At 42.6% G+C, this 15459-nt stretch overlaps 1 protein-coding gene across 2 annotated transcripts in view; it reads right to left on the reverse strand.

The window, feature by feature from the left end:
* The window catches only part of LOC133498822 (kinesin-like protein KIF2A), a 19871-nt gene continuing 4412 nt past the window's right edge, over positions 1 to 15459 (reverse strand). Inside the window, exons 4-21 of one of the 2 annotated variants that reach the window (XM_061815996.1) lie at positions 14921 to 14975; positions 11848 to 11964; positions 9076 to 9176; positions 8892 to 8987; positions 8749 to 8803; positions 8511 to 8673; positions 8294 to 8384; positions 8148 to 8211; positions 7971 to 8062; positions 7743 to 7885; positions 6713 to 6917; positions 6407 to 6517; positions 5177 to 5244; positions 4854 to 4979; positions 2895 to 3042; positions 2505 to 2606; positions 1448 to 1586; positions 1 to 1363 (exon numbers count right to left, since the gene is read on the reverse strand). In XM_061815996.1, the coding sequence (XP_061671980.1) occupies positions 1278 to 1363; positions 1448 to 1586; positions 2505 to 2606; positions 2895 to 3042; positions 4854 to 4979; positions 5177 to 5244; positions 6407 to 6517; positions 6713 to 6917; positions 7743 to 7885; positions 7971 to 8062; positions 8148 to 8211; positions 8294 to 8384; positions 8511 to 8673; positions 8749 to 8803; positions 8892 to 8987; positions 9076 to 9176; positions 11848 to 11964; positions 14921 to 14975 (1962 nt within the window). In that variant the 3' untranslated portion in view covers positions 1 to 1277. The remainder of the gene's footprint in view (positions 1364 to 1447; positions 1587 to 2504; positions 2607 to 2894; positions 3043 to 4853; positions 4980 to 5176; positions 5245 to 6406; positions 6518 to 6712; positions 6918 to 7742; positions 7886 to 7970; positions 8063 to 8147; positions 8212 to 8293; positions 8385 to 8510; positions 8674 to 8748; positions 8804 to 8891; positions 8988 to 9075; positions 9177 to 11847; positions 11965 to 14920; positions 14976 to 15459) is intronic. The other variant, XM_061815995.1, reaches the window with a different exon arrangement.

The following is a 15459-nucleotide window of genomic DNA, read 5'->3' on the forward strand; positions in this document are numbered from 1 at the left end:
GGGGGGGGGGCTGGTTAACAGTAACGATTCCTAGAAATTGTTTGCTTGTGTCAACTTTTACTGAATGGCGCTCATAATATTTTCTTCTAAAACTTCAGCTTTCTACAATGCAAAGGTTATTTGCAAAACTATATTTTTACAGAACAATCTATCATATATTGAGATACATATTCAGTGGGTGGGGTGGGGGGAACCTAGATTAATAATAGTTGATAAACTGTCATCATCGATGAAAAACTTTCACTTTGTCTATAAACATTACATATTCTCCGGGAATGTGGGGAATTACTAGTGACTGTTTTGACATTTCTTGTCAGTTATTTTACCATTTCATATACTTTTCAGTATAATTCTACTCAACAAACCCGAGAAAGTCTGCCCTTTTTTTTTTTGGGAGATTTTAACCTTATCCTCTTGCTACAGACACGACAACATAATCGTGTTCTTAACTATACATTTATTGTTAGATGTTTCGTTTGCACTTTTTTTTTTTTTCATAACAAAGTGTGTAATGGGTGGAAAATGTTCAACATCAAGTTTAGAAAGTATCGCCGGATCGCGTGAAATGGCACAAATAGAAGCGTACTACACGTAAAAATATCTTCCAGGGACACACGATAAAGAAATCGTTACCCTAATAGCACAATAGCCAGTCATTTTGACCATTTGTAGGAGGGGGGGGGTCCAGTTGCCTCAATTCAGCCTTTGTGAATTACCACGAACTGGTAATATACACAAAAAAATAAAACCCAAGTCAATCTTGATTTTTTTTTTTTTTTTTGGGGGGAATTGCTCGAAGCACATCAGTGACTTTGTGCTATTAGGCTAACGATATTTCACTCCGCTTGTTCTTCCGCATATGAATATCAGACATAACTATATAGTGCTTAAAAAAAAAAAAAACATGAGGACGCCATAACGTCAGTGCACATGCAGACTGCACGTTCCGGAAACCAAACACTGGTTTCAAACCCTGCCCCCCCCCCCCAAAAAAAAACAAATCCGCTCAAAAGTACAAATAAGTATTAAAGAAAATAATTTAAGAAGAATGTTAAGAGTCCTAAACATTCTCCATGAAGAATAGCAAAAAAAAAAAAAAAAAGTTTTCCCAAGTTTTCATTCTAAATTTCCTAACAAGACCGTAGCAACAGAGTCTCAAAGTTTCTATGAACAGTTGCGAGCGTTTGAGCCTGTCGAGGCGGTCCGTCCTTTTAGTTGTGCTTTCCCGGGCAAACAAACTTTTGTCTAGTGGTTCACTTGCCACCTCCTCGCGTTCTCTAAAGGGCTCGTGGCCTCTTGGGGTTGATCTGCTTGCTGGCCTTCTCCTCCTCTTGGAGGGCACAGCGGAAAGACTTCACGTTATCTGCGCGGAACGAAATGGGAGAGAAGAGCCTTGAGAGATTTGACGCAATCTGGTTTTTCCATGCGCGTCTGCTTCGGCACAGACCTCGCAGCTCGGTGAGGATGTCGATCTTCTGGTCCAGGATCTTCTCCAGCTGAGTGGCGTAAGATTCCACGTCGTAGTCTACCTCCTCTTCTGTCATCTTCAAGAGCTCCTTCTCGTCCTCCAGCCACCTGATGGACTCCTGGAAACGGGAACGTGAGATTTACTAGCAGTGGAGGACAATCATGAATCATGAAACGAAGTGACTTAAAGGTCAAGTGTCATGCCTATAGACATTCTAAAATACATATTCTAATGACAAATACGTATAACATTATTCACTTCAATGTCTATACAAAAAAAATAAATATGAGCGGAGAGCGCGCCATCCACGCGCAAAGTTGCGGAAGTCTCATTCGACGTCCAAGTGGTCGCCATATTGGCTGCATCGTCTGTCCGTGATGTTCGCCATTGAAAACATGCTGTACCACCTACTGTGGGAGACGGAACACGGTGACACGGAAACGAGCCACCCCGGTGGTGCCGTGTCCGCCGATCACGGCTTCGGCCGGGGTGGCACATCGACACGTTTAGCACCCCCAGATTTATGGATTACGTCCTCCCAACTATTATTGTTATTTTTTTTTTTTTTGTTTAGTAGCTGTATACTCACCTACCTGTCATTTGGAACCCATAAAGCTCTCGTCCTTTGCAATCCATTTGTCACGACGAACTGGGTCTTTATTAAAAGTATGAAGAATAAATCCATCCTCTCGAGTGTTCGAACAATATCCGCCAATACAACGAGCCGCCATTTCGGCTAAAACAAAGGAACGACGAGGTACCTTCCAGCAGGTAAAACTAGTAGAAACAAATCAGCCCGCTTGAGTGCGCTCCTGCCCTGTACGTCACTTCCTGCTTCTACTCAAAAACAAATCCCTCGAGAGGATTTTCATACTTGTCAAAATCACGTTTTGTAGTGAAAAAAATCAGATGGGTCCATATCAGCTGCCGTTTTTTCATTAATAACATACTACAAAAATCATGCATTTCATGACAGTAGACCTTTAAATGGATCAGGAGGAGCTGGAATATTTGGATTTTTTTTGTGTGGTCTGACCTGGAAAACAGCCCGGTGGTCTTCTAGGACCCGCTCCTCCATTTCCACCAATTGAGAGACAGCCTCGTGGAAGGAAAAGAGTTGAGGGGACACTTCCTCTTCCTGGGAGACGAGAGAGTAACAGACTCGGACTCGACTACATACTGAAAAGCTACTCGACAACACAGACTTTTTTTTTTTTACCCCAAGATCTACTTTTCAAGCAGCCAGCCTCTCGCTCTAGTTTCCAAATCGATGCTGTTCTTTGAGATTGACTCAATTTGTAACTGTGACTTATTATCATAATCACGGTAACGAATGTACCTATCACAACATTATGATAACACATTCTACAATCGAATGAAGTGTCCTGTTCCAAAATCCTCCAACAAGCAACCGCTCGCGACTTACGTTCTGCTCACAGAGCAGCTTGAGGTCATCCCTCTGCGGCGAACTGTTTTGCCACTCCTCCTCTAAAAAGTCCAGCTGGTTGACGGCGTGGATGTTGCCACGGCCTCCCTCTGTCACCTGGTTGTGGTCCACGGTGAGTTCCTTCACCCTGAATAACCAAAGCAACATAGATTTCACCAGGACTGCTCATCGGTGGCTGTGGGACGGGAGGGGTCGACTTGCACGGGATGTCGACATCATGGGGGGGCGGGGATGGTTTGTACAGATCTTCAGCCATATAGTTTCATCGAGGGGCACTTCGTGTACTTGTGACGCTTCCCAACAACTAAATTCACGATCATGACATGCACGGTCAACGATGTCATATATTAAGACACTCAAAAAGACACATGGATGCTACTGAAGGACAACTAAAAGATGTTGCCATCAAAGGCAAAGAAAAAAAGTGGAAGTCACATGAAGCACATAAAAAGAGAAAAGGCTTAAAGATGGCGGATGTGTCCGGCGGTAAACCTTTCACAGATAAATCAAACCCGTGACTGGGAATCTGCTTCTGTAATGCACTAACCGCCCATAACATAAGGTAGGCTTGTACAATGAGATCCGATACAAGAGTTGTGAGCAGACCATAACGGTCCAAAAAAAAAAAAAAAAATGTCAGACTCGCTGTGTGCGAAAAAATATACATGAGAGAATCAAAGTTCTTTAGTTCTCCACTTTTATTTTTTTGTTGTTTTACAGAAGAATTATTTTGACCGAGGTGTAGTTTTGATTCAGTTTGGTATGCATTTTCTTGCATCTGAAAACAATTGTGAAATGTAAAATTATTTTTCATTACTTCAAACTTCAGTATGTGGCTGACAGATCATTGTGTTCTTGTTGAATTGGATCTAATTCAATCTTCGGAAAATAAAGCACCATTCACTATTTAAAGGTCAAGTGTCATGAAATGGATGATTTTTGTATATTATTTATAAAAAAAAAATGGCAGCCGGTAGGGACCCATTCGTTTTTTCACCACAAGTTATGATTTTGACGTATATGGCTTTTGGTAACTCCCGCCATGAAAATAGCTCGTGGTTCCTTCGTGTTAGCCAAAATGCCGACTCGTTGTATTGCTGGATATTGTTCAAACACTCGGGAGGATGGATTCATTCTTTATACTTAAAAAAGAAAAAAAAAAAGACCCAGTTCATTGTGAAAAATGGATTGCACAGGTGCAAATGATGACGTATGACAGGGGTGCTAAATATGTTGATGTGCGCGTCGGACGGCTTCCGCGTGGGACTTGCCGGCGAAGGCTGCCACGTTGTGCCTCGCGGACAAGCACGGCTTTGGCTGCGGTGGCTCATACGTGCTGTCTGGGAGTCTATTGTTAGTTAGAAGTGATCCGCATATCATCTAAGTGAGCCGCATATCATCTAAATATGGCTCAAAACAATAGGGTAATATTGCCCCGGACACTTCACTCGATTGTGAGATGTTCTCTTCTTCGAAGAGAGCTTCCGTGTCTGAGGGAGTGTTTCCCATGGTTTTCAATGGCGAATGTCCCAGTGTGACATCACGGGCAGGAGATGCAGCCAATATGGCGACCACTTGGATGTCGAATGACACTTCTGCGACTTTGCGCGTGGATGACGCGCTCTCCGCTCATATTTATTTTTTCGTATGGACATTGAAGTGAACAATGTTATGTGTATTTTTCATTACAAGATCTATTTTAGAATGTTTATAGGCATGACACATGACCTTTAATTAGCAAACTACCTTTAATGACTTGATTGTCTAGGAAAGATGGAGATCATTCAAAAATGTTCCTTGGCTTATACCGCCACAACGGACCACTTCAAACTCGACTTTTGAATCCAACTCTTGCATTGTCTCTTATTGTGCCAGTGTACAAAGTATAAAAATACCCGATAGAAGCGCATGCGCGTGTGTGAGGTGCAAACGCTTGACCTGCCAGGGGGAGTAGCAGCAAAGTCATCAAAGTCAAAGGTATTGGTCGGAGAGTGCTCGGGGCGACTCCCCTGACCACCCTGGGAGAAGGGGATGTCTGACGGACTAATCCCAAACTCCTTCACTCTACGCCGGCGCAAAGGGAGAGGCCAGAAGAATAAAGGGAGAGAGGAAGGATAAAGAGTCAGACAAGAACTACGACGACCAGCAAGCAATTTCACACTGATGAGATGAATCTTGAGTAAAGATCAGCTATTGTCAACAAAGGGGTTAGTCTGTCGGCTTGTGCGACAAGAAATGGCGGAAGTTGAACAAATGAGCACCTGTTGGCGTAGCGGAGTGTGTTTAGGGTATTCTCGCAGGATGTCATACCGGGAGAGATAGTTGCAATCTGCCCAAAAATACATACAAACAACAACAAACATTCAGACCATAACTGTGTGAACATACCGTGCATTGAGACCTCGTAATATAGAGCTTGTGCACCTGCGTCACCGAAATCACGTCAAACAAACCATTCTTCAATGCTAAGTCGGTTGGAGACGACCCGAAGATATCGTTAAACATTTAGAAAGTGATAATAAACGAAGGTTCGTGGAAAAATGAGACACTTGGCATAGAGGACCCATATTTAATGCCGAAGTCGATGTTTTCACCGATACGAAATTGGACTGTTAACGCGTATCCGGTGAGTAAGTCGTCGAGATTTACGCGGAAGAGTTTGAAAGCGTAGAAAAGCCTGGACGCATACAAATACTTCGTTGCTGGATCTGTTCTCAATCAAGAATAAATCCCACATAGTGGTGGAGCCACTCAGATTTTTTCAATAAAAATACCAATATTTAATAAATGACCCCTGGTTTTACACAAACTTGCATTCATTAACTATGACTGGCGAAAAAAAAGACGACGAGTTGACGGCTCGTGAACGCGGAAGCGTTTTGCGACCACACGTTAAACTTCGGTAAACCTCCACGTGACAAGACTTTTTTTTCTTAAACATGCATTGTTCTCAAATGAGTCCAATGTGTATTTAACAAAAAGAAAATAAACCGCTGTGATGGGCTTCAGCCACTGTACACGGAAGCGTGTTGCGGCCACATGTTAACCTACATTCAGCTCTCTGCACTTCTGTGTACGTTGGAGACCACTCCCTGTTGTTTTGTTTTTTAAACGTACTGTTCTCAAATGAGCCAACTTGGCACTATAAATACTTCTTGGGGATTTGAGCTTGAGAAGAACAATTTCTACTTGAAATGAAGTAAGCGCTACACAGTCGTGTGTATTTAGTTGGGCACCATCCATCACCTTTAATTGCCCAAATCCATCGAGATTTTCTGCTCTTTTCAGCTGGTATTCTATAGAATGACCTCCTTGAATATCTGTCTCGTCTGTTGTGACAACCAACAGCACAACAGGTCAAGGGTATCGTAAATATTCTGCTCCGGTTCAATGTCCCTCACACTGTCGAGCAGCTCTGTTTGACCGGCAAAATGGCGCCGTGAAAACGGTGACGTCGCGTGCACGAGCTCTTTAGTGGAAATTGGACTCACCATGCACGTGCGGGAATTTTCACCAATGAAGGAGTCTCGCAGAACCTGCGTGAGTTTACTGGCTCGGAATGGAGTATGTGGCTTGTTGCGGCCGAGGGCCCTGATGCACTCCTGAAATGAGAGCGAAGGAACGTGCACATTTGATGTTGTAACGTACGAGTCCACGGAAGAGCGCAGCGTAACGCCACCGTCAACTGAAAAGGATGAATCCACAGTTGTTTTGAAAACCCTTCAACCGTCCAAGTGGCCCAGTCACAACATGGCGGTAAAACGGAACAACAGCCGTTGTTTCGACTTCCCACGAACCTTCAGGGCCAGCAGGCTTTTGTTGATCTCCGCACCCTCCAGGCGAGTCTGCCGGTCAGCGCTTGAAGTGTCGGCGCCCCGCTCGTTCCCGGCCAGGTCGATGAGGGAGAACTTGCCGTGCAACTTTCCCTTCCTCCGAAGAATAATCTGGAACACGGCGTGGCTGCGAGACGAGTGCGCGTTGGCTGACGTCTGCCCCGATGTCCTTGGTAGAAGGACACGGGGATTGTTATGATAAAATGTATTCGTATTGGATACGGTCCATCGTGGGCTGTTTCAACTTGTAAGGCACAGGTGTCAAACTCCAGGCCCGGGGTTCTGATCTGGCCCGCCAAGGGATTTTATGTGGCCCGTGAAGGCAGCTCATTTGCTAATATTTCAAATAAAATGCTCCTGACAGTACAGAATAATGTAAAAGACAAGGTTAGAATATTTTTGCATCTTTTTGGGGTTTTTTTTTTTTTTTTTTGCATCTGCCTCTAAAACACAGGTGTCGGGCTCAAGGCCCGGGTGCCAGATCCGGCCCGCCACGGGATTTTCTGTGGCCAGTGAAGGCAGCTCATTTCCTAATATTTCATATAAAATGCTCCTGACAGCAGAAAATAATGTAAAAGGGAAGGTTAAAATATTTTTGCTATCTTTTTACTTTTTTTTGCACATGCCTCTAAAACACAGGTGTCAAACTCAAGGCCTGGGGGCCCGATCCAGCCTACCACAGGATTTTATGTGGCCCGCGAAGGCAGCTCATTTGTCTCAACTTCCACGATTCTTGTGAGGATTTTTACAAAAATTTGGAATTGCCATGTATCATAAATAATCTTTCAATATATTATTAAGTATTTTTGTGTTACCAAAGGAACAATAGTTGAAAACCTATTGGGCTTGATTTCTGATTCCAAAACTAGTTCATGAATTTCATCAATATGATGAGATGGTTTCACAGTCCTAACAGCCCTCTGAAGGGAAACCGTAAATACAACGTGGCCCGCCGTAAAAATGACTTTGAGGGCCCTGTTCTAAGGTCATGTACCTGCAGCTGTTCCCCAGGTCGATGAGTTTCAGGACGTCCTCTGTGCACTTGACTTCCTTCTCCTGAAGCCCCACAACCTGCACTTGCTGCTTCCGGTCCTCCAAGACTCTCAGTTTGGTTTTGCGATTCAGCAGGTCGAACACCTTGTAGAACATACAGAACGACGCGCACATTGACGAGTTTTGGAGTATGACGGGAGAAAACCATCTAACATCAAATTTTGCCCACCTTTCCACTGTAGATTTCAAAAAACGTTGCATACACTTGTAGCTCTAGCTTCTTGTAATTGGGTTTCTTCAACATGAGAAATACATCCCGAGCTGGGCAGAAATAAAATACGTAGACCCTTTTTGAATATCTTGCCCATTTCCAACATTAAACTGGAAACCATGGCCAGTGACTTACCAGCCAATGCGTAAATTCCTTTAGAGCAGTCCTGGTTCTTCCCAGAAAAATCTCCACCCATTGTCTAAAATACACGAGCCGTTTTAGGAAATCTTGAAAACATATCCCTCTAGATTTAACTTGGAGTCTACGTGCAAGGTACTCACATGAGTTTTACCACTTCCTGTTTGCCCATAGGCAAAACATGTGGCCATGCCCCTTTCAAATATGGTTTCCACTAATGGTCTGGCGGTAAACCTTGACAAAGAGAACATCATAAGGGCAACTTCATTAACCAGACCCACTTTTATACTGAGATGAGTTTATCGGTGTCTACATTGACAAAATGCACAACCAGGACAGTCACATGAGGACCCAACCAACCTGTAAACCATCTCGTTGGTTGTGGCGTCGTCAAAAGCGTAGTCGAAGCGGAAGGTCTGGTTCTCCAGGAAGCGGGTCAGGTCCACCTTCTGTTTAGGTTCGTGTACCATCACCACGTCTTTACTGGGAATGGTTATCACGTCCAAATCCTTCATGGTGAGCTCTGAAACAAAGCCCAGGCGAGGATTAAGCGGCCCAGTCAAGACAAGTGGCACGTACGCGATCGGCGAGACCGGACCTTTTCTGTTCAGCGGACGCTTCCTCACACATACACATATTCTGTGCTCTTCAATCTGAACGGTGCAACATTAAAATGTTAAAACTGCTGCGTCCCGGGTTCACGTATTGTCGATAAATGATACAGCAATGATTTCTTCTTACCAGATCTGCTGCGGTCAGAGGTCGGTAGTCTAGGCTTGCACGAAAATCTCGAATCATGCACATGATCTCAAAATTAGGAATGGTTGTGTCCACCTCCTGAAAAAAGATTTGGAGAGACAAACTGAGGTACTACTTCAGACGACATGAAACGATCGTTTAATTGCGGTTGTAGGCATCAGCATACCTGAGCCCTCTTTTCCCTCAGCTCCTGTTGCTGAAGCCGACGCTTCTCCCTTTTCTCCTGCAGCTTCTCCACCTCCTTCACGCAGTTTGACTTCCTCCTCGCTGCCACAAAGACAAGAGGAGCAAGAGCCTTTAGATTTTAGGGGACGGAAACAGTATTTATTGTTCACGCAGCGTTCCCTCAACACTTCTCCTAGTCCCAGTCTCCTACTTTTTCTCTTGGGCTTTCTTCGAACAGCACTTTAGAAGCAACTTTCCAACAAAGCAATGGAATAACTCAAATGAGGGGCCACAATGATTCCAACAATCTGAGTCCACACCAATAGCTCACAAATTGTCAAGTTACCAGGTGAAATTGCAAACATGTCCACCTTCTTTCTTCGCTTTGAACCATCAGTAGGTAATGTACACTCTATGGATTAAAGTCTTGGGAATCATATGCAGTCAGTCACGTGGTGGGCTCTATGTTACATCCAAAGCAAGGCCCAGAAAATCACACTTGAGTGTTTCCCGGAGAGGAACCTGAGAGCCCCGATGATATCGACAAGAAAAATTCAATTTCAACCTGACAATATTGCTATAGAGCTGGTGCATGCGACGTCACCATTTTCACGGTGCCATGTTACCGGTCAAAAAGAGCTGCTGGACATTGTGGGAGACATTGAACCGGAGGAGAATATTTATAATGGCCGACACCTGATGTGCTGTTGGTTGTCATAACAAACGAGACACGTATTAAAAAACACCATTCTGTGGAATACCAGCTGAAAAGACCAGAAAAGATCGATGGATTTCGGCAATAAAACACGATGGATGGTGCCCAACCAAAATCCGCATACGCCATTTCAGGTAGGAATTATTCTTCTCAATCTCAAATTCCCAAGAAGTATTTATAATGCCAAGTTGGCTCATTTGAGAACAATACGTTTAAAAAAAAAAACAACAACAGGGAGTCGTCTCCAACATACACGGAAGCGTGTTGCCACCACACGATAATCTTTGGTAAACCGCTCCCCGACAGACTTTTTTTTTTTTTAAATATGCATTGTTCTCAAATGACTCCAATGTATATTTAAAAAAAAAAAGAAAATAAACCGTCGGTAACAGAGGTGTACGTAGGTTAATGTGTGGCCGCAAAGCGCATCCATGTACAAGGAGCCGACTCAATGTCTTTTTTTTTCTCTCAATCATAATAAATGAATGCGAATTTGTGTTATTATTTATTTAAATATTGGTATTTGTATTGAAAAAATCTGAGTGGCTCCATCGCTATGTGGGATTTATTCTTGATTGAGAACAGATCCAGCAATGAAGTATTTGTATGCGTCCAGACTTTTTTACACTTTCAAACTTTTCCGTGTAAATCTCGACGACTCACTCTCCAGATCCGTGTGTAGATCCAGTTGTCCAAGACAAGTGGAAGCGGGTTAACGGTCCAATTTCTTATCGGCGAAAACATCGACTTCGGCATAGAATATGGGTCCTCTATGCCAAGTGTCTCTCATTTGTCCAAATACCTTCGTTTATTATCACCTTCTAAATGTTAAACGGTATCGGACAAAACTCTGAGCGTCGTCTCCAACCGATTTAGCATTGAAGAATGGTTTGTTTGACCGGCACTTCCAGCCAGTGACATGATTTGATGACGTAGGCGCACGAGCTCTATATGAGACAGGAATTTGGCTTCGATCACTGCACTGTTATGTGATGCCAAGAGCTACATATCTGTCTCATTCTATAATTTCAATTCATTGTACACTTTTCTGGCCTAATACAGGCTTTGGAAAAGTTTCGCAAGTATTTTGAATTCAAATTAAAATCGTTTCTCTCTGACCCCAAATTTCCAAGCAAAACAGACCAACTTTTTTTTACCTTGCTTTTAGGTTATATAACAAGTAGTTACAGCACTCGTAACAACCTGTCCTGACAATTTGAAGAGGTGAAAAAAAAAGAAGCGACGGTCCTCGTAATGCTGCAAAGCTCCCAACCTGCCTTTCCAAACAAAGCAATGCTAATACCATCCTGGCCTCCTGCTATCTCCAGTTCCCAAGACAGACAGACCATCAGAGCAGAGGGATGAATAATCTCCTCTAATCCAGGAGGAATTAATGAGCTAGGTCAGTACCAAGACAAAGCGGTAAAACGAGGAAGCAGCACCATCCCGTGTGAGCTAAACAGAAGCCGTCGGCGAGGCAGCAGCAGGCTGAAGAGATCTTCCCAAAAAGGCTCATAAGTGAACACCAAACTGAAGAAAAAAATATATTCCCACTGTTATATGTCTAAAGGAGTAACATTTTGTGCCAGAAGCTTTATTAATGCCACAGTGAAGCTGCAACATACTTATTATTTTAACTACCTGGCATGACACCTACAAATCCTCTCTGCGGGGTGGTTCTTATCTGGGCTACATCACCAACACACCACTGACATCACAGCTCTGAATAGCACCTGGCAGACGTTTTGCGTGTACGTAGACAAAAGTACTTCCAAGGCAAAAGGACTGTCAGGTTCTATTGGGAAGTCTACTACACCGACCAAAGCACTGAGGGTAGGACGTTGGTGATACATACAAAGTTGCCCAATCTCCTTTCTGGTAAGCGGCTGATGTAAAGATTCTGGAATGAACGTGGTCAACAAACAAAACAGCATCAAAGAGGGACACTTTTGTACAATTAAAAAAAAAAAACATCGGTCAGGTGAAACGCGTAAGTATATTATTACTAACACCCAAAAGGCGTACAATGTAGCAGTGATGCCAGAACGTCAACATTACCGTTCTGCAGCTGTTGCTGTGTGGGGGCGTGGGGGGGCAGAGCCTGCTGTGACGGAGGGGGCAGAGCTGCCGATTCAGCGTGTTGAGACTGATGGGCTCGGGCCTGGGTCAGAATCACTGCAAAGCCGAAAAACAAGCAACAAATACAGATGGAGGCCTTGTGTTTAGTTCTTCGGCCAGCAAGAAAATGTATTCTTCCCCCCCGTTTTGTTCAATTTTAAATACAATCGAGATTACCGTAGATCGATGAGATCTTAAAACTCAAAAAAATTAGATTGGATATGGAGGAAAATTAAGTGAAAAATTACTATACTGTATAATCGTTGAATTAATCGTTCCAGAATTATGATTTAAATCTAATTATTTGGCCTTGGGGGAATTGACCCCTCTGTGGATATTGCGCAATCCGCGTCACTGACCAATCAGAGGCCAGAGATCTGCATAGACCAAAGCCCGTTTTTGCTCCCGCCATTTTCTCAGACAACATTGCATGGTCCAGTATAGGGTTAGTTAGCGTTTTATCGCGTATTTGGGTTATTTAACAAAAAATATGGTGAAGAGATGTAGTCACGGACTTTGTAATACGCACACACGCAAGGGCCTACGCTTGCCCCCCAAAAAAAGTTAATATTTTATATGCAGCCCTTTTTTTGTTTTACAACTGCAGTTAAGTGAGATGACTGGATTCCGTAGATTATTCATACAGAACGTTGATTCAGTTACAACTGTGTAATTATTGTGTGGAAATAAAATGGTTTTCTAATCTAGTCTCATTTGCGTGGTGTGCAACATTTACCAATTTCACGTAGGCCTGTGAACTGGGCCCTTAGCAAAAAAATGGTCGTGACAAGGAAAAAAGAAATCCAAATCTTGAGTTAAAGTGAATTTTTATTTGGTGAACGGGAATCTTTTAGCTGCGAGTGGCACAAAAAAAGTGACAAAAGACGGTAAGCCGTCATGTTAATTAATATTAATGTTGAAAAAAGACTAAAGTATTGATACCCTATTACAATATATGCATCCATCGGTCAATTTCATGTACTGTTTTTCCTCATGAAGGTCGATCTTTTGAAATACATCCATTCATCTATTTCCTTCACCGCTTATCCTCACAAGGGTCACGGGGAGTGCTGGAGCCTATCCCACCTATCAACGGGCAGGAGGATCTGGATCCCAGCCAATCGCAGGGCACATTGAGACAGACAAACAACCAATTGACCCCTCCGTGGATATTGCGCAATCCGCATCACTGACCAATCAGAGGCCAGAGATCTGCATAAACCAAAGCCCGTTTTTGCTCCCGCCATTTTCTCAGACAACATTGCATGGTCCAGTATAGGTTTTGTTAGCGTTTTATCGCATATTTGGGTTATTTAACAAAAAATATGGTGAAGAGATGTAGTCACGGACTTTGTAATAGTGACGACAGGTATCCTGAAAGGCTAGTTGGCGGAGTTCGATTCGTACACTTTCCAAAACCGAAGACCCAGTACGAAAAATGCCTTCGATGGATCAAACTTTGTGGAAGACCGCATCATCAACCGGAACACACGAAGGTATGCCCTATATTTGATATTCAATACATGTCTCGTATAAATGAATTCGAAGTTCTTCGCTAGCATAACACTGCTGCGTGTGAACGATTGACACACTTATTCTTTGTTGAGCGATATTTAGCGATGATCGGACTGCACAAACGTATTGATTTCTGGCTGGCTCGCGGCCAGAAGCTTAACCAGACTGTGTTTGCACGAAGATATGCCCTAAATTTGATTTTTAATACACGTCTCGTATAAATGAATGAGACGTTCTCCGCTAGCATAACATTGCTACGTGTGAATGATTGAATGAAATCAGAAGCATGGCGTCTCTCTCAGTTAAGAATGTATTGTATTTAGAATTTATAATATATCGTTGATTTGAATGAAATCAGAAGCATAGAGTCTGTCTAAGTTCAGAATGTATTGTATTGTATTTGCCATTTTTACTGTTTGTCTTACGTGAGGGCACGTGGCGTAACGTCACTTCAGGAGGCGTGGTTAAGTGCCCTGTACGAAGGGGTCAATTCAAGTTTGACAGTACAAAAATGTATCGTGCTTGTCAATACTTGCTAAAATATTGCCCACATTTGAGTATATTTGTGTTTGTGTGCAAAAACTCGAGTATTTATGCTCCAACCTGGAAACCACGTATGGTATTCTTTTTTTCTTTTTTCAAAAGGAAATGATACCAAGTTACCAAGGAAACGTCTTCCAAGACAAACAACAGTCCAGGATTGATTCAATAGCCTGAGAAACATCTGTTCTTTTGTTCATTTAGCTGATATAGTTTCTAGAAACATAACAATAAATAGCTGTTCCTACATTGTTTGAGAATAGAAAAAAAAAATTTAACCACAAAATATCTTTTTTACTTTGTCATAATTTCATGAACCGTAATTTCCGGCCTTTAAGCAGCGACTTTTTTCACACGCTTTCAACCCTGCGGCTTGTGCTCTGATGTTGCTAATTTGTGCTGTTTTTTCTAATGGCCGTAAGGGGGCACACAAGCAGAAAAGGTAAAAGTGAGACAGATGTGCCGAGGAAGTGACTTTTACCGGTATTTTTTTTTTTTTTGCCGCCCAGTTAGCGCTGTGCTATGGTGTTGCTGCTATGTTACTGTCGTGTCTCAGTGATTTTTACCGGTATGTTTGTTTTTTACCCAGCCATGTTATTGCTGTGCTACCGTGTTGCTGCTGTGTAGCTGCCGCGGCTGTTTTATTTTTTTTTACGGGTATGTTTTTTTTTGTTTTTTACCAGCCCTATTCGTGCTACCGTGTTGTTGCGATGTTAAGCTAAGGTAAGGGATTAAAACTTTGACAACTCTTTGTGTGTCCCGTCTTTCTTTGTAAATATCTCGTGTTTCAATGTGGGTTTCAACATCGGCACTTGCGGCTTTTACGCAGCTGAGGCTTATGTATGTACCAAATGGTATTTCCTTTACAAATGTACTGGGTGAGGCTTATAATCAGGTGCGCTCTGTAGGCCGGAAATTACGCTAAATGCATTGTTAGTGTTTCACCCTTGAAACAAACCTCTACTGTCCCTGGATGGAGTGTCAACCTTTGAAGGCGCTATTGTTCCACGGTTCTGCCAAAAACAAACAAAAAAAAAATATTAGCGAGGTATCACATTTTTGGGGAAAAAACAATTTCATCAAATTTTCATCCTTTTCTCTATTTCTAGTTTACTACCTTAACTATGTACTTAGTTAAATTGTTAAAGCTTGTGAGACAAGATTAGTGCTGATTAGAGCACAGGTTTCTTTTAATCACATGTCTGCCCAAGTGACTTCGTCAATTTGACTAAATGCTTTCTCAAGCTGTCCCAACTTTTGGAAATCAAACAGACAAATTAGGCAATAAAATACGATGGGACATTAAAGCAAACATACATGATGGAGATGCAGATGCTCTGATCCTGAACGCAATATTTTCTGTAATTTATGAGTAAAAAATATACAATAACGTACATTTGGAATATAATAGACTATATTCCAAGTGGTTGACCATCACATGAGTGACTCCAACAACGCATGATAAATACATCCTGCCCAACAATTCAAATTGTTTTA

The sequence above is a fragment of the Syngnathoides biaculeatus genome, chromosome 4 (genome assembly GCF_019802595.1).
Source record: "Syngnathoides biaculeatus isolate LvHL_M chromosome 4, ASM1980259v1, whole genome shotgun sequence".
NCBI lineage: Eukaryota > Metazoa > Chordata > Actinopteri > Syngnathiformes > Syngnathidae > Syngnathoides > Syngnathoides biaculeatus.